The sequence below is a fragment of the Mastigoproctus giganteus genome, chromosome 1 (assembly GCF_048544385.1).
Source record: "Mastigoproctus giganteus isolate SK-2022 chromosome 1, ASM4854438v1, whole genome shotgun sequence".
Lineage (NCBI taxonomy): Eukaryota > Metazoa > Arthropoda > Arachnida > Uropygi > Thelyphonidae > Mastigoproctus > Mastigoproctus giganteus.
The window spans coordinates 46,921,927-46,946,157 of NC_143575.1; the positions used below are offsets into that span (position 1 = coordinate 46,921,927).

Below are 24,231 nucleotides of genomic sequence, written 5' to 3' on the forward strand. Positions count from 1 at the left end.
GATTAGACCGGGGTTCGAGCCCATCACCATCAAATACAGAGGATGCGGAAAGGTCAGGGAATGACCACCGCATATCCCAGAGCAATAGGGCCTTAGTTAAAAAATGGCCGCCGTAGCCTAGTGGTCAGGCGCACGGGTGCATAAGTACACGTGCCTTGAGTGACCGGGGTTCAAGCCCGTGACTGCTGAATACGGTGCTGTTTCTTGTATTCTGTCTATCTTGTGAACTCCTCTGATCATTTGGTCATCCCGGAGTATAAACAGAAAATTTATTTATTTTATTTAAATGGGATGATCTCTATGATTTTTATTCTTCCTTTCATTAGTTGGATTATTGTTTTAACTATTCAAACTTGATAGTTGTGCTGATTGTGTCGGTGAAATTATTTTTTAGGGGTACAACAAATGTTTAAGGAAGTGGTCACCTGAATTCTCATTCTTTTTTTCCCTTATTGTTTTTTCCTTTTTTTTTATCTCCTTGCAACAGGGTGAGTCTTTTTTTTTTTTTTTTTTTTACAGGGTCCTTCACCCCTCCATCTTTTTTTAAGCTAATATGAAGACCATAATTGGTCATGGACTCAAAGTAAAGCTGGATTGCCATTTATGCAGTTGTGGACAGGTTAATCCTGCTCAAAAGAAGAATATCTATATTGGAAGAAAGTGTAAGAGACAGTGTATTTACATGGAACTTTGTAAAATCTGTACAAAATTATTGAAAGTATTGAATTGCATTTACAATGTAAATATAGTGAAAGTGTACATGTACAGTACATGCATAAATAGTGTATACATGTCAGATACCCATTTATATATCTTTATACTTTTTGTTATAAAGAATAGACAAAAGAGAGAGCCTATTTTATGCTCCAGCTATATATTGTAGACTCTGTCTGTATCGATATATATATTAAGTCTAAAGTTTATGCGTAGCTTGTACTGTATGTGACGTTAACATATAACTCCGGTGATGGAAGTGCATTTGGATGTGTGTCTAGGAAGTAGTGTTTATATGGTTATAATAAATAAATATTAGAGCTGGAAAAGGAATTAGAAAATGTGAATTGGAATATTATCGGTTTGGCTGAAACAAGAAGAAGAAATGAATCACTTTTTATTTTCAAAGTTTATCAAGTGGAAATCTGCTGTACACCAATGGAAACAGTGAAAGGAGTGAAGGCGGAGTTGGGTTTCTGGTCTATAAAGATTTTAAAAACAACATTGTGGAATTCAAAAGTATATCACCAAGGGTGTCAAGACTAATACTCAAGATTTCTAAGAGGTACAAGCTAAAGATTGTAATGATTTATGCGCCAACATCGAGCCACGATGATGAAGAGGTTGAAGAAATGTACACTGAAATTGAGTCTTCTAGATGAGCAGAAAACCCACTACACTATTATTATGGGGGACTTCAATGCTAAGGTTGGAAAAAGGCAAAACAGCGCAGAAAGAGGAACTATAGGAAATTTTGGAATTGGTGAAAGAAATAAAAGAGGTGAAAGACTTGTGGAATTTGCAGAATCTCAAGGAATGTCAGTAATGAACACTTTTTTCAAGAAAAGGGTGAACAGAAAGTGGACATGGAAGAGTCCAAATGGATTAACAACTAATGAAATTGACTTCATCCTCACTAACAGAAGATATATTGTGAATGATGTTACCGTCCTGAATAAGGTAAATGTTGGAAGTGATCACAGAATGGTAAGATGTACACTTGATATAGATGTAGGAAAGGAAAGGAAAAAACTGACTTGAGTAAATAATACAAAGGTCTTTGAAATAACAGAGGAGGAGAAAAAGCAGTATGTACTGGAACTTAAGAACAGGTTTGAGCTTGTGCAGACTGCTCAGGACCAAGATATCGACAAGGAATATTACAACTTTCTGAAAGTGATAAAGCCCAAGAAACCTATAGGGAAACAGAAATCCAAAGAAGAAAAAATTAGTCAAGAAACACTTGTCATGATGAACCAAAGACGACAAATGAAGAGCAAGAAAAACACCGATAGGGAGAAAATTGAGTATACTGAGTTATGCAAAGCCATTAGAAAGAGATTCAGAGAGGACATAAGAAGATTTAACACAAGAAAAGTAGAACAAGCATTAAGGGAAAACAAAGGATTTAAATCAGCAGCCATGAGCAGTAATACAGAAAGACAAATGATACTGAAACTGAAGAATAGCGATGGTGTACTTATAAACAGCAGAGAAGGCATAATTCAAATAGCAGAAGACTACTATAGAGAATTATACAAGGAGCGAGGGAATGATACCAGCAGTGGGGAAGATGGATTGCAAAGTAGCAACACATACGACATACCCGATATTCTTCCTGATGAGGTAGAACATGCATTGAAGAATCAGAAAGCCCCGGGGGAAGATGAAGTTACTGTAGAGTTGTTAAAATTGGAAGGAAGAGACATAACACAAAAACTGGCAAGGCTCTTCACAAAGTGCATTAGAAAAGGTGTGATGCCTAAGCAGTGGAATAATGCAATCATAGTTTTGCTGCATAAGAAAGGAGATAAATCAGAAATTGGAAATTATAGACCAATTAGCTTGTTATACCATATCTACAAGTTGTTCACAGGGGTCATTACTAACAGATTAGAAAGAATACTTGATGAGAATCAACCGAAAGAGCAAGCTGGCTTTAGGACAGGATTCTCAACTATGGATCACCTTCACGTAATATCACAGCTAATGGAGAAAGCAAATGAATATAAAACACCATTATGCCTGGCATTTGTGGATTATGAAAACGCATTTGACTCCATACAGCATAAGGCAATGTTTCGGGCACTGGAAAGACAAGGCATAGATACTCCATATATTATGATTTTGAAGAAAATATATGAGAGTGCTACATCCTTTATTAGACTAGACAAAGACAGTAGCAAATTTAAAATCGAGAAAGGAGTTCGACAAAGAGACACAATATCTCCAAAGCTGTTTACTGCTGCCCTTGAGGAAGCTTTCAGAAGATTAGACTGGTCGCAGAAAGGAGTCAATGTGAACGGAGAGTACCTAAACCATTTACGATTTGCAGATGACATTGTGGTCATAAGCCACGATCCCAAAGAATTAAGAGGAAAATCTTAATCAGTTATGCACAGTTAGTAAGGATTTTGGACTAAAGATGAATATGGCTAAAACAAAAGTAATGATGAACAAGTATGCCACGGAAAGGGAAATAATGATTGAAGGAGCAGTAATTGAAAAGGTGGAGTCATATACTTATCTGGGACAAGTTATTAGCTATAATAATGATAAATGGCTGGAAGTCAAGAGAAGAATAAATTTTGGATGGATATCATTCAGGAAATATAGTCACATACTGAAAAGCAATATCCCAGTTTGTCTGAAACGTAAAATAATGAATCAATGTATACTCCCCACCATGACTTATGGAAGTGAAACTTGGGCACTCACCAAAAGAATGGAAGAGAAGCTAAGAACTACACAGCGAAGAATGGAACGAATTATATTGGGAATTAGAATGTTAGATAAGAAGAGAAACACATGGATTAGGCAGCAAACTCAAGTAAAGGACATTCTTATCAAAACTAAAGAACTAAAATGGTCTTGGGCAGGACACATAGCTCGAAGACATGATGACAGATGGACTAAGAAAATAACAGAATGGTACCCAAGAGGAGCTAGAAGAAAACCTGGAAGACAAAGGCGGAGATGGATAGATGAAATTCATGAGTTTTTGAGTAGTAAATGGATGGCCAGTGCTCAAAACAGAAGGAACTGGAAAGTTGCTGGAGAGGCCTTCATCCTGCAGTGGATTGAAAATGGCTGATGATGATGATGAATAAATAAATAAATATTCTTGTAGGGATGAAATCCTCTATTTTGCGTATCTCGTACTTTATCTAAAATATAAAAATATATTTTAGATTATAAAAATCTAGTATATTGCAACTGACGTATCCAAATCTCCAGCTTCATTTTCTGCTTACACTAAAGCCTGTAAAAGTTGTAAAATAGCTACTTGATTCTGAATGAGCTAGGATTAGAAAACTTACTTCTTGTCCAAATGTTAGGTTGTACCTTTTGGTCTCTTGGCAGATTCTTGGCTGCTATTTTTGTACATCTATTTTCTTTCCCAAATCTGTTACAACCTGATGGTTCTATTATATCATCTGCTAAAGATAAAGCCAGCTTACCAACATTGTACTTTTCTTCACTCTTATATTGACTGTCAAGAGATTGAAATGCTTGAACAACGAGGTCGGGTGGACTTGGTGCATAGAAAAATCAGAGAGTCAACGAGAAAGAGTAGCAGAATCCAAACAAGCGCAATGTGGGATGAAAAGGGATTGACAGTACTGAACTTTGAAGAACAAAGGGAAAGATGGAGGAGATATGTTGAAGAACTTTGTGATGATTCAAGCATGTACACATGGAGGAATATGGCACTAGAAGAACAAGAAAACATGGAGAAGGAAATATCTAATGATGAATTTAACACAGATGATTACAAAGTCCCTTTGTTATTGCTAAGGGACTTTGACAACATACCTGCAGAGCTTTTAAAATACGATGGAAAAAATTTGAAGAAAGCCTTATTTGAACAGATAAAGATTCATCCATGCATCCAAGATTCTGCTGAAAGTTATCAGATTTCATATGGAGAGTCATATTGAACAATTTATGGATGACCCACAGTGCAGTTTTTGCGGAGGCAGATCGACCAGAGATGCTATTGGAATGTTGAGAGTGTTGGGAAAGAAAATGTATAACATGGGATGAAACCACTATGAGTGTTTTGTGGATTAAGAGAAGGCATTTGATAGAGTAATCTGGAGAGATGTTTGTTTGTTTGTTTGTTTTGTTGGTTTTTAGGAGTATTAGCAACTAAGGCCATATTGCTCCGGGATATGCGGTGGTCATTCCTTGACCTTTCCGCATCCGCCGTATTTGGTGGTGACGGGCTCGAACCCCGGTCTAATCAAGAAGCGTGTGCTGCGCACTGCTGCTCCTTCCCACCTGGCTACGGAGGCGCCAATCTGGAGAGAACTGTTCCCATTGCTTGAGAAAATCGGATGCAAGAAGATTGTTGGACTGATCTTTGACTTATATAAAAGACAAAATGCGGTGATAAGAGTGAGGGGAGAACTGACAGAAAAAGCTAAAGTTAAAAAGGGAGTAAGACAGGGATGCTTACTTTCACCTGGTTTGTTCAATGTTTTTTGCCAAAGTGATAATAAAGGAGACACTTGGGAATAAGAAGGGGGGGGTTAAAATAGTTGAAAGTATGTACAGGCCATACTAGCAGGTTTCCCTGCTATGCTGCAAAAATTGATCAAAAGACTAAATAAAGTGCTGAAGTATGGAATGAAGATAAACATTATGAAAACAAAGGCAATGATGATTGGTAAAAGGTTAATTCCCTTCTGAATTGAGATCGATGGAGGAAGAATAGAGCAGGCAGAGCAATTTTGGTATCTTAGGCAGTTATTTGCACAGGACATTGTGTCAAACTGGGATTCAATCCAGAATCATAATGGCAAAGACAATCTTTCAAGAATAAACTGTCGGTAACAGAAGATGTTGTAGGAAATTAGGAAGAAGATAATAATGACATCTATCTGGTCAGTGGCACTATATGCAACAGAGACATGGATTCTAACAAAGGGAGACAAAAAGAGACTTGAGGTCTTTGAGATGTGGTGCTGGGGCAAGGTGGAAAAAAGTAAATGTACAGAAAAAAGTGTGAAATATGGAAGTATTAAGACGTGTCCAAGAACAAAGGAAAATTCTAGGTAGAATAAGATCAACTAGACTCATGATTAGACATGGTGGTTTGCTTCTAATGCAATGGAGGGAACTGTGGAGGGAAAACCCCTAGAGGTAGACCAAACAATACCATCGGGACATTGCTGGATGAAACAGGACTTAGAAATTTTGAGGAACTAAAACAAATGGCACAGGAAAGACAAAGATGGCGACAGCTCATCAGAGGAACTAACCAGGCACAAGACTGAAGTACTGATGATGTATTCACTACCTTTTTTAAGCATCCCCTGTCATGCCCAGTACACTCCACTCAGTGCCTCCTATGGCTTTCCAACAAAATGATGTTAGAAGAATTCTGAACAGTCCTGATGACATTTCTCCACTTGTTCTCAAAACCTGTGTTCCTGAGCTTGCTCCTATTCTGTGTTGCCTTTTTACACTTTCTTGTTCCACTGGAGTTTTTCTTCTGCTTGGAAGTTTACTATAGCTAGCTAGTTCCCAAAAACGGTGGCAAAACCAATTATTGTCCCAATATAGTTATCTCTCTCTTTCCAAAGTATTGGAGAAGTCTGACTACTAGCTCTTAAACCATCTCAAAACCTTCCATCTAATCAAAGATGATCGTTGTGGATTCCATCAGTGTTGATCCACTGGTGATAATTCGATGGAAAAAGTTGGCAAATTTCAAGCAGTTTCTCTCAAAGTTTCTAAGGCTTTTAATAATTTTTGGCATAAGGGTCTTCCAAACAAGTTCCCATCTTATAGCCTGCCAACTGTGTTTTTTGTAATGGGTATCCTCTTTTATCTCTAACTGCTTATTACAACCATGGTAATGCTCACTCTCGTCTAAGAGTCTTCTTCACTAATGCTGGTATTTCCCAATTTTCGGTACCTTTTCCCAATTACCTTCATCTGCTGAGCAGAAATCGTATTTATGGTTTTGCTGATAATAGCATATTACATTTCTCCTTTCAGTTTGAGAAACTTTATGCAGCACATGCAATTCAACTTCTTGAATATCCACCACCAGATCCCTAAATGTCCATCTCTGAGTAATTCTCCATGGGGACAATGAAATCTTAGTTAATTTGATCTTTCGAAAACTCAGTCCTTATCTTATTTTTAACAAAAAGGTCATTGAGGATGATTTTTCATTAAAAATTAGAACATTGTTATTAGACATTATTTTGGGATTACCCTCACTTTAGCATTAGTAGAGGCATATGATGCAAGAAAGCAAGCTTATTCAGCATCAGCCAAAAAAAAAAAAAAAAAACAACCACTATTCCCATTTCACCCCTCCATTCGTTCGAAATACCTGTCCATCTGAGCCTTAAATTTGTTTAGGCTATCAACTTCAACAACAAGCGATGGAAGTCTATTCCACAAACCAACTGCCCGCTGGCTAAAGGCAAATTTCCGCACATCTATCCGACATCCGTCCTTCCTCAATTTGAATTTATGCCCTCTCAGGTGATTATTCTGAGCAAGAGGAAGAATCCCATCGGCATTGAGCATGCTCAAGCCATTCAAAGCCTTATACACCTCTATCAGATCACCTCGCCGATGCCTAGTCTCCAGGCTCTGTAATTTGCAAAACTTAAGCCTTTCTTCGTAAGAGCAACCCTTTGTTCCATTCACTAATCTTGTTGCCCTTCTCTGTACTCGTTCCAGCAGCTCTACATCCTTCTTGAAATGAGGCCTCCAGACCTGTATACAGTACTCAAGGTGTGGCCTGACCAATGCCTTATACAAGGGAATAATCACATCCCTGTCCCTGCTAGAAAAATTCCTGTATATCATTGCCAAGACACAATGAGCTACTCTTGCAGCTCGTCTGCACTGCTCAGAGAACTTCATATATGCCTGCACAATTACCCCCAGGTCCTTTTCATTCTCTACCACTGTCAGCGTAGTACCACAGAGTTGATACGTTGATCTGGGGTTACTGTGTCCCATATGTAGTACTTTACATTTGTCAATGTTAAACTTCATTTGCCACCTCTCAGCCCATCTGCTCAACCTTTCCAGATCCTGTTGCAGCAGCATAGTATCAGTAGTGTCCTTAACAACCCTGCTAACCTTTGTATCGTCTGCAAACTTGGACATTAAGCCTGATACACCATCATCAATATCATTTATAAATACAGAAAACAACAATGGACCCAACACTGAACCCTGAGGAACTCCACTAATAACATTAGTCCATGTTGAGCAGTGTCCATTGATTACCACTCTCTGTCTTCTGCCACTCAATCATCCCTTTATCCATAGCAGCAATTTGCCTCCAATGCCACACTTCTCCAATTTGTGCAGCAGTCTTCCATGCGCAACAGTATCAAAAGCCTTTCTAAGATCCAAATATATAATATCAAAGTTATTCCCTGCATCCAATTCTTTTGTGACTACATCATAGTATCCAATCAAATTGGTCAGACAAGACCTGCCCTTAACAAACCCATGCTGTGTCTGAGCTATAACTGAATTCTTGTCCAGATGATCCTGCAGTGCTTCTTTAACCAGTGCCTCCATTAATTTTCCTGGAACCGAAGTTAAACTAACAGGTCTATAATTACTTGTGTCAGCCTTTGATCCTCCTTTGTGAATTGGGGTTACATTTGCACATCTCCAGTCCATGGGTACCTCCCCTGAGTCCAAAGAAGCTCTCATAATTATGGCTTAGGGATTTGCTTACTTCCTTTGCTGCCTCCTTTAATATAACTGGATAGATCCCATCCACCCCGGGTGCCTTTTTTATGTTTATCCTCAACAATTTCTCCTCCACTTTCCTCTCAGTTATTAGAAAATCATCTAGCTCACTGCCAATGTTTACTTCACCTACGACATTCCCCTTCCTGAATAACTCCTTATGTGTGAATGTAGATGCAAAATACTCGTTTAGATTGTTAGCCACCTGAGCTGGATCCTCAACTGTTGAACCATCAACATCCAGTGGACCAATCTGATTCATCCCTTTCCTTCTTGAGTTTAAATAGGTAAAGAACTCTTTTCTGTTTTTCTTTGCATCCTTTGCCAAGGATTTTTCGTAGTCTGCCTTTGCCTGCCTAATCTCCTTTGTGACTTGGTTACAGACCAACTTATATCTATCATAGGCTTCCATGTCACCCATTAATTTGTATGTATCCCATGCATTTTTCTTCTCTGCCATATGTCTCATTAGTTCATCTGACAACCATTTAGGCCTGAACCTTGAACAATATTTCTTGGTTGGTATGTAAAGTCTGGTAGCTTCCAAGATTAGTTCCTTGAATGCTTCCCATTTTGAATTTGCTGTTGGTAACATCATCAGTTGGTCCCACTGTATAGAATTTAAATACTGTCTCAGACCATCATAGTCGCCTTTACGAAAGCAAAAACCCTTCCCTTTACCTCTGATGGTAGTTACCTCCTTGAGTAAATCCCACTTCAGCACACTGTGATCACTGCCACCCAGTGGTTCCTTTATCTGCAGATTCCTAATGCATGAAGAATCACTACTGATAATCAGATCAAGAGTATTACTCCCTCTAGTTGCCTCCCGAACATGCTGGTAGAAAACAATCATCCAATAAATCCACAAAATCTAATCCACTTCTAATCTCTCTTAGCATAAGTACATCACAAATATTGCTTCTTCCACATCAAATCTTTTCTATTCTCAGCATTACACTTCTAAACTCTGCACAAATCTCAAACCCACTCTACATGGAATATTATTACTAGTTCTGGGGGGAGGAGGAGGAGGTGTCACCAAACCTCTCTCAAGCTTCTAGACTATTTAAAAGAGGACACTCAAGTTAATGACCATCTTTTACAAAGTTTCTTCACCCTCTGTCTCAGAGACATTCAGTTTCTGCTGCATGCCTTTTTTTATGAATATTTCCATGGACACTGTTCTTCTGAATTAGCATCTGTAATTTCTGCACTCTTTCAACTGAAATGCATGCTGCAACCAGTCAGCCTTCATTTACTGTTCAACTTCAAACTCACAGAACTAACATTTCCTCTTCCTAATTTATTCCTTCTGCTTATTTTCTCTGGAACAACTTTCCTTTTGTGTATATTTCCCAAAAGTTACAGTATGCAAAAATACAAGTCTAATATTAATAAGTGTGTTCTGAGCCTTCAACCCATGCATGTATAAGCATTATAGGTTCTAATACCTTTCACGTTTGGCATTGTCGTGGAAAAAAAAAATATAATAAATAAATAAAATCTAATTGTAGTCAAACAGGGATGAGTATGCACATGATTTCAAAGGCCTTCTGCTGATATTGATCAAGTGAAACGATTAATTAAACTTCCATCTAGTAAATTACTTCCTACTTTTATATCCGTAAAAGTATTAGTACATCTTCCTAACATGGCAAGCATGTTACCCCTCCACTGTCATCCGCCCTCCATATTGCTAACTGATAATGCATGAGGTGCAGGAAAGCATTAGTATAACTTTTGGCAGATTTTGCTAAAAAGATGCATCTTTTGTCGTCTTGTTGATACTTTTTAACTTTTAATTTTTGCTTTACTTTACTATAAAATTTTATCACTGGGAATTCATATATAAAAAGTAACTTACTAGATGGAAGTTTAATTAAGAGTTCCACGTGATCAATATTGGGGCAGTGCCCTTGTGAAATCGTGTGCATACTCATTCCTGTTTGACTACAGTTAGATTTTATTTATTTATTTATTTTTTTATGGTCCACTGGTTATGTGGAAAAGGAACACCAATCTATCGTGAAATTAGTGCTTCAGTCAGGGTTATAATTGGCAAGGTGTAATTCTGCTACGTTAAGTACCAAGTATCCAAGCATTCAAAATAAAACAAAATTAAAATAAACAAAGCAGCAGTCATACCCAGCAGTGCAAATGCATGACCCATTTTTTTTTTTTTTTTTTTTTTTTTTTGAGTGGCTATAGAATTACAATCTATTTGGTTTTTCAAAATAACTCTTCCTCAGAAATATTTTGCATTTCTTTCTTTCACTAAATTACGGTGGGATTCAGAACTTATGGACTTTTTGGAATTAAACAATTTTTTTTTAGTATCACTCCTTGCTATAACCTCTATTAAATTTAAATTACCCAAGATATAGAAGATTATGTTAAAGCCAGAGCAAACTTTGTAAAGTTGAAAAAGAAAATTATTTTGAAATTTTTGAATTCAGGGGTTCCTAAGAATAAAAAGATATTGCCAGCAAATCATTGAAACCTTCATTTCCTTTGAATTGATTTCATTTGTAGATTTAAAGATAATGTGAGAGGAGGGGTGGGGTGGGGTACCTTAGGCTTTTCAATAAAACATTTCTCCTCCTGCTAACCTTTCTTCTTCATTTTTTTTGGCATCTCCGTAGCCAGGTGGGCAGGAGCAGAGTGCATAGCACACGCTTCTTGATTAGACCGGGCTTCGAGCCCGTGAGCCACCAAATACATAGGATGCAGAAAGGTCAGGGAATGACCACCGCATATCTGAAAAATGGTTAGCAATGCAATAAACACTCTCATTGGGTAATGCTGCAAGTCCAGACATATCTATTTTTATTGTTAAATAGGAATCAATGAATCTCTTTGCTAAAATATTTAATAAGTGTCTTTGTCAGAATTAATTCCCTGAGAGCTATTCTACTCTTCTCTTCTTAAATATTACAAAAAAAAACTCTTTTTACCTACTTTTTGACATTCAAATCTTATCAGTTAGTTTCTTATCATTCATTTATTATGCTAAAAAAAAAAACCTTGACAATCAAAAATCTAATCTCCACCATAAATCTAATCATAATCTCCACCACTTTTCTGGCCACCCAAGAAATTAACCAAAATTAACTAGTCATTTGTTCCATTTCCTCCAAAAATTTCATTTTTAAATGGAAAATTAACCTTTCACTTTGGGAAGATATTTATCAGAACCATTTCTGCTGGTATCCTTCCTCAAGGTGGTACCTTCTTATTCTTTTATCTTCTTTGATTTTTCCGATATGCAGATGAACTGAAAATATGGTCCCTATCCCTGTTTTCTGAATAAGCAGTGATAAACAACACTATTATTAACGATTTTTAAAAAAATAATCTGTCAATTCCTGCTCTTGTTTGGCCTTATTAGCATTAGTAGAGGCATACGATGCAAGAAAGCAAGCTTATGCTGCATCAGCCAAAAAAAAAAAAAAAAAAACCCCTCCCATTTCACCCCTCCATTCGTTATAAATGCCTGTCTAGCTCAGCCTTAAATTTATTTAATCTATCAACTTCCACAACAAAATATGGAAGATCCTCAAGTAATAAAAAAAGAGTGCTCATCACAACAGTGAATCAGTCTGCAAATCATGAGGTGTCTATTCCATTTCAGCTTGTTCTTGTATTTTGCAAGTCTGCTGTTTAAAAAGTTGCAGCACAAGGATCTTGGATCATGCTTCGATTCATGGTCCCAACTTTCATTTAACCCTAAGCCTGTCAGGCAGGGTTGATTGAGACTGGACAATATATCTGCAATTCATGCTCTTTGTCTATTCTGTCCACACAGCTGAAATTCTTGATAGCTATTTTTGAAAATGTTTTCTTTTATATTTATATTGTGCTCCGGCCATATGCCATTCAGGGTAGGTCTTTCTTTCTATTGGTGTATCTGTATGTATGCAAATGTTAAGCTGTTGACTAATCTGATATTTATTTACATAATTTGACATTTTATTTGTTAATAAGTTTTGCATCTTTTATATCATTGCTGTCTAATCTTTTTTTTGCTTCCAAGTATGACTCTTTTCTCTACTGAAAAGTCCAGAAATCTCTGTTAATTTTTGCACAATTAGAAAAAAATGAGGAATTAAGTTAAACCTAATTATATGCACATGTTGAGGGGCATATGTCATGCACAATTATTGATAACAAGCTGGCTTTATTGACACTTACTTTCCTTCAGTTGGTAATGTTTTTTGGTTTGATGACATTGAAACTTTGTCTGGAATAAACCATTATCATGCACTTCGTGTGCCATGCTGTGGTGCTCCTGTTATTGATAGGCTGGCATCCAATTGCACATGTTCATTGCATGCAGGTTTTCCAGTATGCATTTTGCTTGCCAGGAGGTCTAAAGGGAGTTTTAATTTCAAAAATTAATTAACAAATTATTTAATTAAAAATGAATTATTTAAAGTTAAATTATTTAAAGCTAAATTATTTGATTATTTAATTATTGAAGCGCATGGTGCTTGTGTAATTAGAAAGTTCTGTTTTGTTCTGTGTGTTGTTTATTCTGTTTTTCAGTTAACTGTGATTTGTGTGTAAGCAAATCTATTATATATGTCTATTATTATTTTCGTATTTCCATTTGTATGTATATTTTTATCTTGATTTAAGCTCTTCTGGCAATATGCCATTCATGGTAGGTCGGTCTAACCCCCCCCCCCCATCTTTTGCATGTATGTAAATGTTGAGCTGGTGACCAATAAATTAATATTTAGATACATAATTTGACATTTTATTTATTAATAAATTTTGCATTGACAACATTGTTTTTTTTATTTATAAAGAATTAATGCAGGAATTAGTTTTTTTTTTGTGAATAAATGTCATAGTTGTGCAAAATTTTTGTTGTTTTATTGCCTACATAAATATTTTTCATGTTCCCTTTATAATTTAAACACCAATAGATAAATATATATATATATATTTTGGTATTAATGTGATTTTATTTTTCTCCATTTCTAGGACTATAATTTGGTAATTGGGTCTCCTGGAGCGTACACATGGAAAGGGACAGTATTTACTAACAGTGTTCGTTTTAGTATAAGAGATGATAAAACTTGGTATATGGGACCACTTTTGGATGAAAATTCTCCAGTTGATAAATACAGTTATCTAGGTCAGTTTATTTGTGCATTATTAATAATAAAATTGGATACACACATAGTTATACTGTGTTAAAGTTTTGAATTGTATATTTATGTATTATAAAGTGCAAACATTATAATACAAACAAGAGCAGGAAATGCCTTTTTTTTTTTCTGGTTTTCTATTGTGCACAGTGAATTATTGGTTGGGGCCAGTGGTAGTAAATATTCTTCTAGATTTTCCTGTTTTATCTTTCACACACACAACTGAGTATTCCTTGGAAAATATACACAAAAAAATTATAATTTAAAAACAAGGTTTGTTAGTGGGAGTTATGGAGATTGGATAAACAATGAGGTGAATGGAGGGAGGCAACATTCTTGAAACTAGGTTTGTGAATCTGGATTAGTGTTTTCTTCTTCCATTTATTTAAATATGTCCGACAACCAATACAATTCAAAGAAACAACTTTTAAAAAAAGACTAAAAGAAATTTAAGGCAGAAACACTATTATCATCTCATGGGAGCTCACATGTAAATCTGTCAAACGTCAAATGTGTGGGAGCTATATTTCCCATTTAGTTTATTGGTCGGAGACACACTGTTGTCATTGGCTGCATTCACAAGATGACATGTCGGCTTACAAGGCCAACTCACGTTTTTAGGAGCTTGCATTTTTTCTGTTCGAACAGAAATTTTGGGAGGCATTATAGCATGAGCAGAGGAAAATGGAGGAAATGCTAATAGAAAAAGTGAGATTGCACAAGGTGCTATATAATATTGCGTCACCAAATTACCAAGATCAATGTTGCTCCTGTGCTTATTCCGAAGTACCCTCCATTTCGCCCTGCTACTCTGCATACTCACCACATTGTCCAGTCACATAGATGCTCAAAAATGACCAAAGGGGGGAAAATAGGCCAACAGTATTACAATTAACAAATTTAGAGAAGGAATAAGTCGATCATTTCAATTTGTACAACTTATAACAATTTCTTACAAGTTAAATTTTTAGAATGGAGAAGTAGTTTTTTGTTGTTATTAAATTTAATTAAAAAACTTTGTTTTGTATTTTTACAGGATAAATCCTTATTCAAAATTAAATTTACAGTATTTCAAGTTACCTTAAACATACAACTGATTTTTCCTTAGCGCTGATTGAATTTTGAAATTGTGTAGTTTGCCCTTGTAGTCATCCTTAATTAGATTATATAGGAAATCAAATTCTGCTTTATTCATCTGTAAGTACATCTTAAAATGATTTTCGTCATCTTCTGAGTCATGCAGTACATGATAGAATTAGCCTTTTTCTGTTCTCTTCCAGTTTATGTCATGTATCCATTGCTTACTCTTTTTTAGTTTTCTCGGCTATAAGAAAATCACATGCATTTTCTAAATATTCAAAATCTGAAGAGAATGAACTGTGGCAGTTCATTTCGCTTCAACTTTCTCCAAGGAGAACTACACATATATAATGTGATGTGGTAGCAATGTGTCTCCTACGGCCAACTTCATAGTTTACACCAAACAGTGAAATGACGTAGTCCTGTGAGGTGATAATAGTTTGTTTCTGCCCTTAGAGTTAAGTGGAGACTGAACACTGAGTTACAAGATACAGAAACAGATATAACTGACAGGTTGTCTCTATAAAAGGGAAAGAAGAAAAAAAGAAAAAAAAAAAAAATTCAATTCCATCTGCAAATCCAAAGGCTAAACCCCCTCCCCCCTTACATTCTTGAAAAGCTTATCCTTCTGTACAATGTGCACATATGACCTGTCCACTATAACAATATTAGGGGCAGAATGGGCCAAGTTCTGACAACAGAAATGGATGGTTACTACATAACTGCCAAGTCTCTGGATTTACTATGGAAAAAGCCATCTTTTAGTTGATTTCACCCTTTTCCATCTCACCATCATAATTCTCCCTATTGACAAAAACTCAGTTTTTCCCCTGTCTTTTTCTTTTCACAAGAAAAAATAATAATTTTTTAAAATTTTTATGAATTTCTGCTTATTTTTGTTAATGAATTGGCTATTAGGTGTGCTATGGTAGTTACATTGCAAAATAGAAACATCTAATAATAGCATCATTCTCTGTAATCTGCACTATATCATTGGACTTGTGTGGTGTGAAGTTAAATAAAAATTTCTTTGAGAAAGATGACAAATAAATAGAGCATGTCATTTAAGAAAACATGTAGGCAAGATATGGTCTTGGGCAGGACACATAGCTCGAAGACATGATAACAGATGGACTAAGAAAATAACGGACTGGTACCCAAGAGGAGTTAGAAGAAAACCTGGAAGACAACAATGGAGATGGACAGATGAAATTCATGGGGTTGTGGGTAGTAAATGGATGGCCATTGCACAAAACAGAAGGAATTGCAAAGTTGCTGGAGAGGCCTTCAACCTGCAGTGGATTGAAAATGGTTGATGATGATGATAGGCAAGATTTTCTACATATTATTAAATCTGAAAAAAGTAACACATTTGCCTTCTGCATTATATCTAGGTGTGGTATTTCAATCTCAAGCAGCAAGAAATCAATGCAATCAGATATTTGCAATCAGGTAAGCTTAATGACAGTGTGTCCTTTACCTCCACAACGTGCAGTTACGACCTGTCCACTGTAACATGGTTTTATGGGAACCACTTAACAACAGTATGCTGCTGTTGTTGTTTGGTTTTTAGGAGGCATTAGCAACTAAGGCCATATTGCTCCGGGGATATGCGGTGGTCATTCCCTGACCTTTCCGCATCCTCCATATTTGGTGGTCACGGGCTCGAACCCTGGTCTAATCAAGAAGCGTGTGCTACGCACTGCCGCTCCTGCCCACCTGGCTACGGAGGTGCCCAACAGTATGCAATAATAATGTTAGTCAGTATGGCCAAAGTTCTGGAAACATGTAGTTACCTCATAGCTCCCAGCTCTCTTGATTTATGACAGGAAATCCATCCTTTTTTAATGTCCCTTCTTTGTCTCACTGTCATAATATAGTTGGTGACAAAAAGTTTCTCAATTCTTTTTACAAAAACTCAGTTTTCTTTTTCACAAAAAAAAAATATAAAATACATTAAACTGGATTTTTTAAAAAAAAATTTGAATTTTTGCTTATCTTTGTTAATGAGTTATCCATCAGGTGTGCTGTGGTAGTCCACATTGAAAAAAACCCAGAAATATGCAATAATAGCATTGTTCTCTGTAATGTGTGATATTTAATTGGTCTTCTATGGTGCAAAGCTAACAATGTCTTTTCATGAGATGACAAAGAAATACAACTTAAAAATTTAAGAAGACATAAGACAAAACTTTGATTCAGCATTTCTGAAGAGGGCAAATCTGGAACAGTATCTTTCTTGAAGTAATCAAAATCAGTTAATGTCTAATGGAATATCCAAGCAGAAATCTATAGACAGGAAATGTTACGTTAAGTAGTCAAATGTTTAAATGTATACTGCACTTTTAGTGCAGTGCACTTTAAGAAACCTCTGATTTCCCTCTTGTTTTTTGGAAAGTATGCTGCTTTTTCCAAAGAACGTCCTATTTTTTGCTAAAAATTTAGTTTCTCCAACTAATGTGCAGTATATCCTTGTTAATTTGATATTAGATTATTTGACATGTGATATATTTTGAAGTTACTACTATTATATTGGTTGAAGTTCCTCAATCAGTGATATAGGAGTTTGTGCATTTTAGTGTGGATTATTCAGGTTACATCTATAATGAAATTCAAAGTTTTAATTAGGTCTGGCAACTTGTAAATAGCTGGTGCAATTTGTAAAGACTGCCGAAACCTTGCAGGCAACCCTAGCCGAGTGATCAGCTAGGGCTGTCTGCAAGTGCTTACATGTGTTTTGAGTGACTCAGGGTTCAAGCCTGTGACTGCTGAATACGGTGCTGTTTCTTTTATTCTCTCTGTCTTTTGAACTCCTCTGACCATGTGGTCGTCCTGAAGTATAAACAAAAAATGTATTTTTATTTTTTTATTATAATCAAGATTTGCCAGTGTCGTACAAAATTTAATGTCGTTGTACCGTATGACACCTCTTATATATTTTATTATTGTTATATTATATGGAGCCTTTTATATTTATATTCATTTCCTTAAGAACTCCATGTGAAATCATGGAGAATTCGTATAACTGTAACCACGTTAGAGGTGCAAATATAATCTAATGTGTTTATACTATGGGGAGGTAAAAAAAATCTTCCAAATGTACATACTCAGTTTGAAGAGGATGATAATAATAAATGTACTTCAGAGGGGAAAAAAGTTCCCGTTGGAGAATTTAAAAAAAAAAAATAAACAATTCTTCTTAAGGAATTCAGGGTGAGGCATGTGAAATCTTTTTCAATTTCTCACTTGTAGCAACAAAGACAGCCAAGATTCATTTTTGATGCTGCATGATAGTCATGCAGCTCTATACAATCTGTATACAAGCTTGTATATTAAAGTTAGCAATGTCTTGTTTATTATGTATAATTGTACATACCTTTTAGAGAGAGAATTTTGAGTGCTTGTGCAAACTGTTGACTAGTTTTATGTTACTTGAGAGCAGCTGAGTAAGAGCTCAGTGTGAGTAGGTACAGCTTTAAAAATGTTTGATTATGTTTGTAAAATTTTACTTTGGTTGTGTGGAATTAAATATGTTCTTTGCATTTGAAATTAAATTGCTTTTTATGGAAACTGTTTCATGAGCTTTTCTCTCATGTTCAATACTACTGTACTGAGGCAATTTAAAAAAAAAAAAGATATAAAACCCTCCCATTTGAATCAAACTTTCTAATTCCCAGAAAATTGGTGTTTTTTTATTATGCTTTATTTATTTATTTGTGGGTAATATTCTCTTTTTATGCAGCTTTCATGGTTACCCTTTTAAGTAAAGAGTAATTATTTACATGAAAAAGAGAGAATCTAATGAAAAGAGGCAATCTAATGAATATCCTAGGATCTTAGTCAACATAAACAGCAATTTTCCAAGGGTACCATTGCATCTCACAAGACTCTAAACCTATTAAAACTCATTGTTAGGTATTCATTGTGTGTACTATGCATCTGGGTACTTTAGAAGCCTTTCTGACAAATTGACTCACTCATATTTTGGTTGAAAGCAGTAGTGCTACTTTATTTTTTCTAATAAGATCTGTATAGTAAGTTTTATTATGTTGAATATTTAGGGTATATTTTGTAAATGTTTTTTTTTAAACTCTAATGGATTCTAGTTTCAGAATTCTATGGATACATTTGTTTGTATGTGTACTTCATATTAGTAGTGGCAAATGATGCAAGAAAGCAAGCTTATATAGCATCAATCAAAAAAAAAAAAAAAAAAGAATAGAAAACCAAATAGATGCTTCACATATTACTTGTCCATTCCCTCTAACAGTTTGCTAGTTCTTCTTTGAATTTATTCAAACTACCAACCTCCACAATGCCAGATGGAAGTTTTCTTCCAACAATCAAGTACCTACTGGCTGAAGGCAAATTTCTGCACAACTATCCTACAGCATCCTTCCTCAATTGAATTTATATCTTCTCATATGCATTGTTTGAGCAAGAAAATGGGTTCCATTGGTATTAAGCTTACTCATTCCATTCAAAGCCTAAAACAAATCAGTCAAAACTCCTTGTGTGTGCATAGTTTCCAGATATTACTCCATACATATTTGAAACTTTTCTTAGTAAGAGCAACCTTTTGTTCTTCTCACTAATCTTGTTCCTTTTCTTTGCACCCATTCAAACAGATCCATACCATACAGGCCTAATGAGACATCTAGACCTGTATGCACTATACAAGATGTGGCTTAGCCATTGCCTTGTACAATGAAATAATTGCCTCCTTATCTCTGCTGAAAAAATTTCTGTATATCACTGACAAAAACCCATGAACTGTCTTAGCAGAACATCTGCACTGCTAAGAGAACTTCTTGCCTGACTGCACAATTACTCTTACGTCTTTTTCATTCTTCACTACTCACAGTGTGATACCACATAGTTGGTATGTTATTCTGGGATTAGGAAGAGATTTTCTTCCCATATATACAGTACCTTGCATTTAGTATTGGCAATGAAAGGAAAGCAAGTTTATGCAGTATCAGCCAAAAAAAAAAAATCTGTACCACCTGTCCAGTTCCTATAACAGTTTCTCTAGTTTTTCCTTGAATTTATTCAAACTACTCACCTCTACAAACACCATATGGAAGTTTTTGTAGAAATTTGCCAAAGGCAATCCTTCCTCAGTTTAAATTTATGCCCTCTCACATGTGAAGTTTGAATCAGCATTGAGCTTACCTATCCATTCAATGCCTTAAATTGAATGCCATCAGTTGGATCTATTTACAGGTACTAGTCTCTAGATGCTGAAATTTGCAGAACTGAAGCCTCTCCTGGTAAGAACACCCTTTTGTTCCGCCTCACTAATTTTGTTACCCTTCTCAGCACTCCTTTCAGCAGATTCACATCCTTCTGCAAATGAGGATTTCAGACCTGTATTCCTTACTTGAGTTGTGGCCTAACCACTGCCTTATTTAATGGAATAATCACTTCCTTCTGCCAATTGGCAAAATTCCTCTTTATCCTAAGTGGATGTCAAATGAACTAATGAGACATATGGCAGAGAATAAAAATGCATGGGATACATACACATTAACACGTGACACAGAAGCCTATGATAGATACAAGTTGATCTGTAACCAAGTTACAAAGGAGGTTAGGCAGGCGAAGGCAGCTTACGAGAAATCTTTGGCAAGGGATGCAAAGAAAAACAGCAAAGAGTTCTTTACTTATGTAAACTCTAGAAGGAAGGGGATGAATCAGATTGGTCCACTTGATATCGATGGGTCAACTGTTGATGATCCTGCTCAGGTAGCTAACAAACTGAATGAATATTTTGCATCGACATTCACACATGAGGAGTTATTCAGCGAGGGGAATGCCAGAGGTGTATTCAACTCTGGCAGTAAGCTAGAGAATCTTGTAATAACTGAGAGTAAAGTGGAGGTGAAATTGTTGAAGATAAATACAAGAAAGGCACCTGGGATGGATGGGATCTATCCAGTTATATTAAAGGAGGCAGCAAAGGAAGTAAGCAAACCCTTAGCCATAATTATGAGAGCTTCCTTGGACTCAGGGGAAGTACCCATGGACTGGAAATGTGCAAATGTGACCCCAATTCACAAAGGAGGATCAAAGGGCGACACAAGTAATTATAGACCTGTTAGTTTAACACTTCTGTTCCTGGAAAATTAATGGAAGCACTGGTTAAAGAAGCACTGCAGGATCATCTAGACAAGACTTCAGTTATAGCTCAGACACAGCATGGTTTTGTTAAGGGGAAGTCTTGCCTGACCAATTTGATTGGATACTATGATGCAGTCACAAAAGAACTGGATGCAGGGAATAACTTTGATATTATATACTTGGATCTTAGAAAGGCTTTTGATACTGTTGCACATGGAAGACTGCTGCACAAATTGGAGCAGTGTGGCATTGGAGGCAAATTGCTGCAATATGGTGTGGCCTTGCAGATGACTAAAAAAAATGGAAGAAAAAGGCCTTGATATACCCCTGGTGCAGGAACCATATTTTGGTAATGTCTATGTTAAAGGATTTCCTGTGAGGTATTGGATAGTTCAAGCTGGACCTAATGCCCAGGCTGCCATAATTGTTAGCAGTCCTGTTACCCTCCTCCACAGCTGAGTGGTCAGGAGTGGGAATGCAGTAGCACATGCACTTTGAGTAGACCGGGGTTTAAGTCCCTGACTGCTAAATACGGTTGATCTGCGAACCTGCACTGGACCAGCGTGGCAGATTATGGTCCATTTCCCTTAACATGAATCGTTGAGGAGGCTCCCATCCTATTGTCGATTGATAATGGCTCAGTTTACCTGAGCTTATAGCAACTCAAGTTACTGAGTTGAATTCTATTCATATGGTTTGTGCTGAAATAATGGGTGTAGTAGGAAAGTTCTCTCTGGTACGTATTTATTGTCAGTTTAGTCATGAATTAGGACCATATTTGTATATAGACAAGGTTTGTTCTGTTCTTGGGTCTGAGAGGGTGATTATAGCGGTGGGTACAAATGCCAATTCTGTTATATGGGGGAATTGTGAAACAGATGGAAGAGGAGAATTAATTGAAGAAGTTATAGAAAGTAAAAGCTACCTATTCCATAGTTTTAGGTGAGTCCATAGATGGCAACTCAAGCAATAGTTTCTAAGATTGTGAATTGGCAAGGGTGGACAGGAAGGGTGGATGACTAGTGACCACCACTGTATTATCTATCAGATAGAGGACTGATGAACAAAAAATGTTCGATACAGTATTGACAGGTATGCTGTTTGTACTTTAAAATGGGAGAGGTTTGAGATCATCAGGAGGAGCTTGTCTGTTGAAAAATGAAGTAATATGGAATGGCAGCCGGGCTGGGGGAAAAGCTGAACTAATTGGTTGACTGGTATGATTTCTCAGGTTATATAGTGATTAAAAGAAAAAGGTATAGTCACACAGTGCCTTGGTGGAATAGAGAATTAACTGATAAAAGAATGGATTAGAGCCTTTTGCCTGAGGCGAGAATTCCAAAGGGCCACATGACATGGTGTACAATCTTATGTGCAGGCCCAATCCTGGTGCAGTGCCCACACATCAGTTCCCCTTTACAAAATTTAGAAGTGTATCCATATGAAAGGCATTTAAAAAGTGAGGTTGAGGAATTAAAGATGAATTATATAAGGGAGAAAAGAGGCTATACAAGGTTAATAAGAAAAGTAAGTAAGTATGATGTGATGTGTGGATAAACTTTGTTAATAAAGAAGTAAATCATGATATTTGGGGATTACCCTATAAAATTATTATGGACAAGATGAAATTAGATAGGGTGTATTATACAGTGAAGTTGTGTGGACCTGAGAAGGTCATAAGCTGGAGAGACTTGGTACATGCTATATTAGAATCTTTGTTCCCACAAGATGAGGATAATGAGACAATCCAGCAGAAGGAGATAAGGAAACTAAATAAAGAATATAAGGAGATAGGAGAGTGTGAGAATTTTACAATTAAAGAAAGCAGTAGATTTAATTGAGAATGGTAAATCCCCAGGAAATGATATGATGAGATAATAAAAATTTTTGCGAAGAAGTGGGTATTGGTAATGTCTCCGCATATTTTCTTGACCTATTTAATTCATGTTTAAAGGAATAAGTTTTTTCGAAAAATGGAAAGAGGCTGTGATAGACATTGTAATTAAAAGTTCAGAAAGAGATGCGGCAGAGCTTGGATGCTACTGCCCTATATATTTTTACTTCCTGTTATAGGGAAGATCATTGAAAGAATGATTATTAAGAGAATTTTAATTCATTATAATGCAAAAGGATTGTGTTCAGATAGGCAGTATGACTTTCAGAAGGGTAGGTCTGTAGAGGGTGCAGTTAGAGCCTTAATACATGGCACAAAATACTGTTTGGAAAAATGTGCAATGGGTATTTTAAGGGAGCATGTAATATTTTAATGGAGAAGTTGATATGATATGGTGGGAAAGTGTGAGGAGACTTAGGTTAGCATAGTTACCTGGAATACCATAGTTATGCAGTACGTTGTATGCAATAATGAGAAATTATTTGAGTGAAAGTCAGGTAACAGTTAGAACTTATTATGATGAGATCAAGATGAGGATAACTAGAGGGTCTCCTCAAAGATCGATTGTGGGTCCTTATTTTTATGGACCTTTGTAGTGTATGAGATACTTAATATGGATTGGGGAGGCTCAGAGCCTTTACATATGCCGATGGCTATCCTGATAATCGGTAATTGTACAAAACAGTTGGAAAATAAGGCTACTGAAATAATGAAAAATGTGTATAAGTGGGTATGTGAAAATAAGTCGGAGCTATTGGTAGCAAAGTTTTGGATGGTTTTGCTTAAGGGAAAATTAAGTGTTTCTAGACCACCATTTGTTTGCACTCCTGCTGGAACCCAGACGTATGCTCCTGCTGTTAAATATCTGGGAGTAGTGTTGTATGACAGACCAATATATTTGCCCCATTTCAACTATTTAAGAGGAAAAATACATTATATAATCCTCTAAAATTAGGAGAATAGTTAATGGGGTGTGAAAGAGAAGTCTCTTGACCTACTATTCAAGTGTATTTTTGTGCCTATCAGGACTTATGCTGGAGGTGCATGGGGCTATAAAGCTAAGTAAGAAACATCTGATATGGAAAGAAGGATATGAAGATGGAAAGGAAGAGAATCCAGGGAGAAAAATTGATCAAGTGTGGCATTGTCCAAGTTTGCAGATGATATAAAGGTTGGCAAGGTTGTTAATGACAGTAAAGACAGTATGCTACTGCAACACGATCTAGAAAAGTTAGACAGATGGGCCGAGAAGTGGCAACTGAAGTTTAACATTGACAAATGCAAAGTACTCCATATGGGTAGCGTAATCCAAGAGAAATGTACCAACTGTGCGGTACTACACTCAGGGAGGTGGAGAATGAAAAAGACCTGGGGGTAATTGTGCAGTCAGATATGAAGTTCTCTGAGCATTGCAGATGGGCTACCACAGCAGGTCACGGAGTTTTGTCAATGATATATAGGAATTTTGCGAGCAGAGACAAGGTGATTATACCTTTGTATAAGGCAATGGTCAGGCCA

General features: G+C 36.4%; 1 protein-coding gene across 1 annotated transcript in view; it reads left to right on the plus strand.

The window, feature by feature from the left end:
- LOC150090765 (integrin alpha-PS1-like) overlaps positions 1 to 24,231 on the plus strand; it is a 373,692-nt gene that overhangs the window by 41,839 nt on the left and 307,622 nt on the right. The window contains exon 5 of the mRNA XM_090379991.1: positions 13,450 to 13,603. Within this exon, the coding sequence (XP_090236117.1) occupies positions 13,450 to 13,603 (154 nt within the window). The remainder of the gene's footprint in view (positions 1 to 13,449; positions 13,604 to 24,231) is intronic.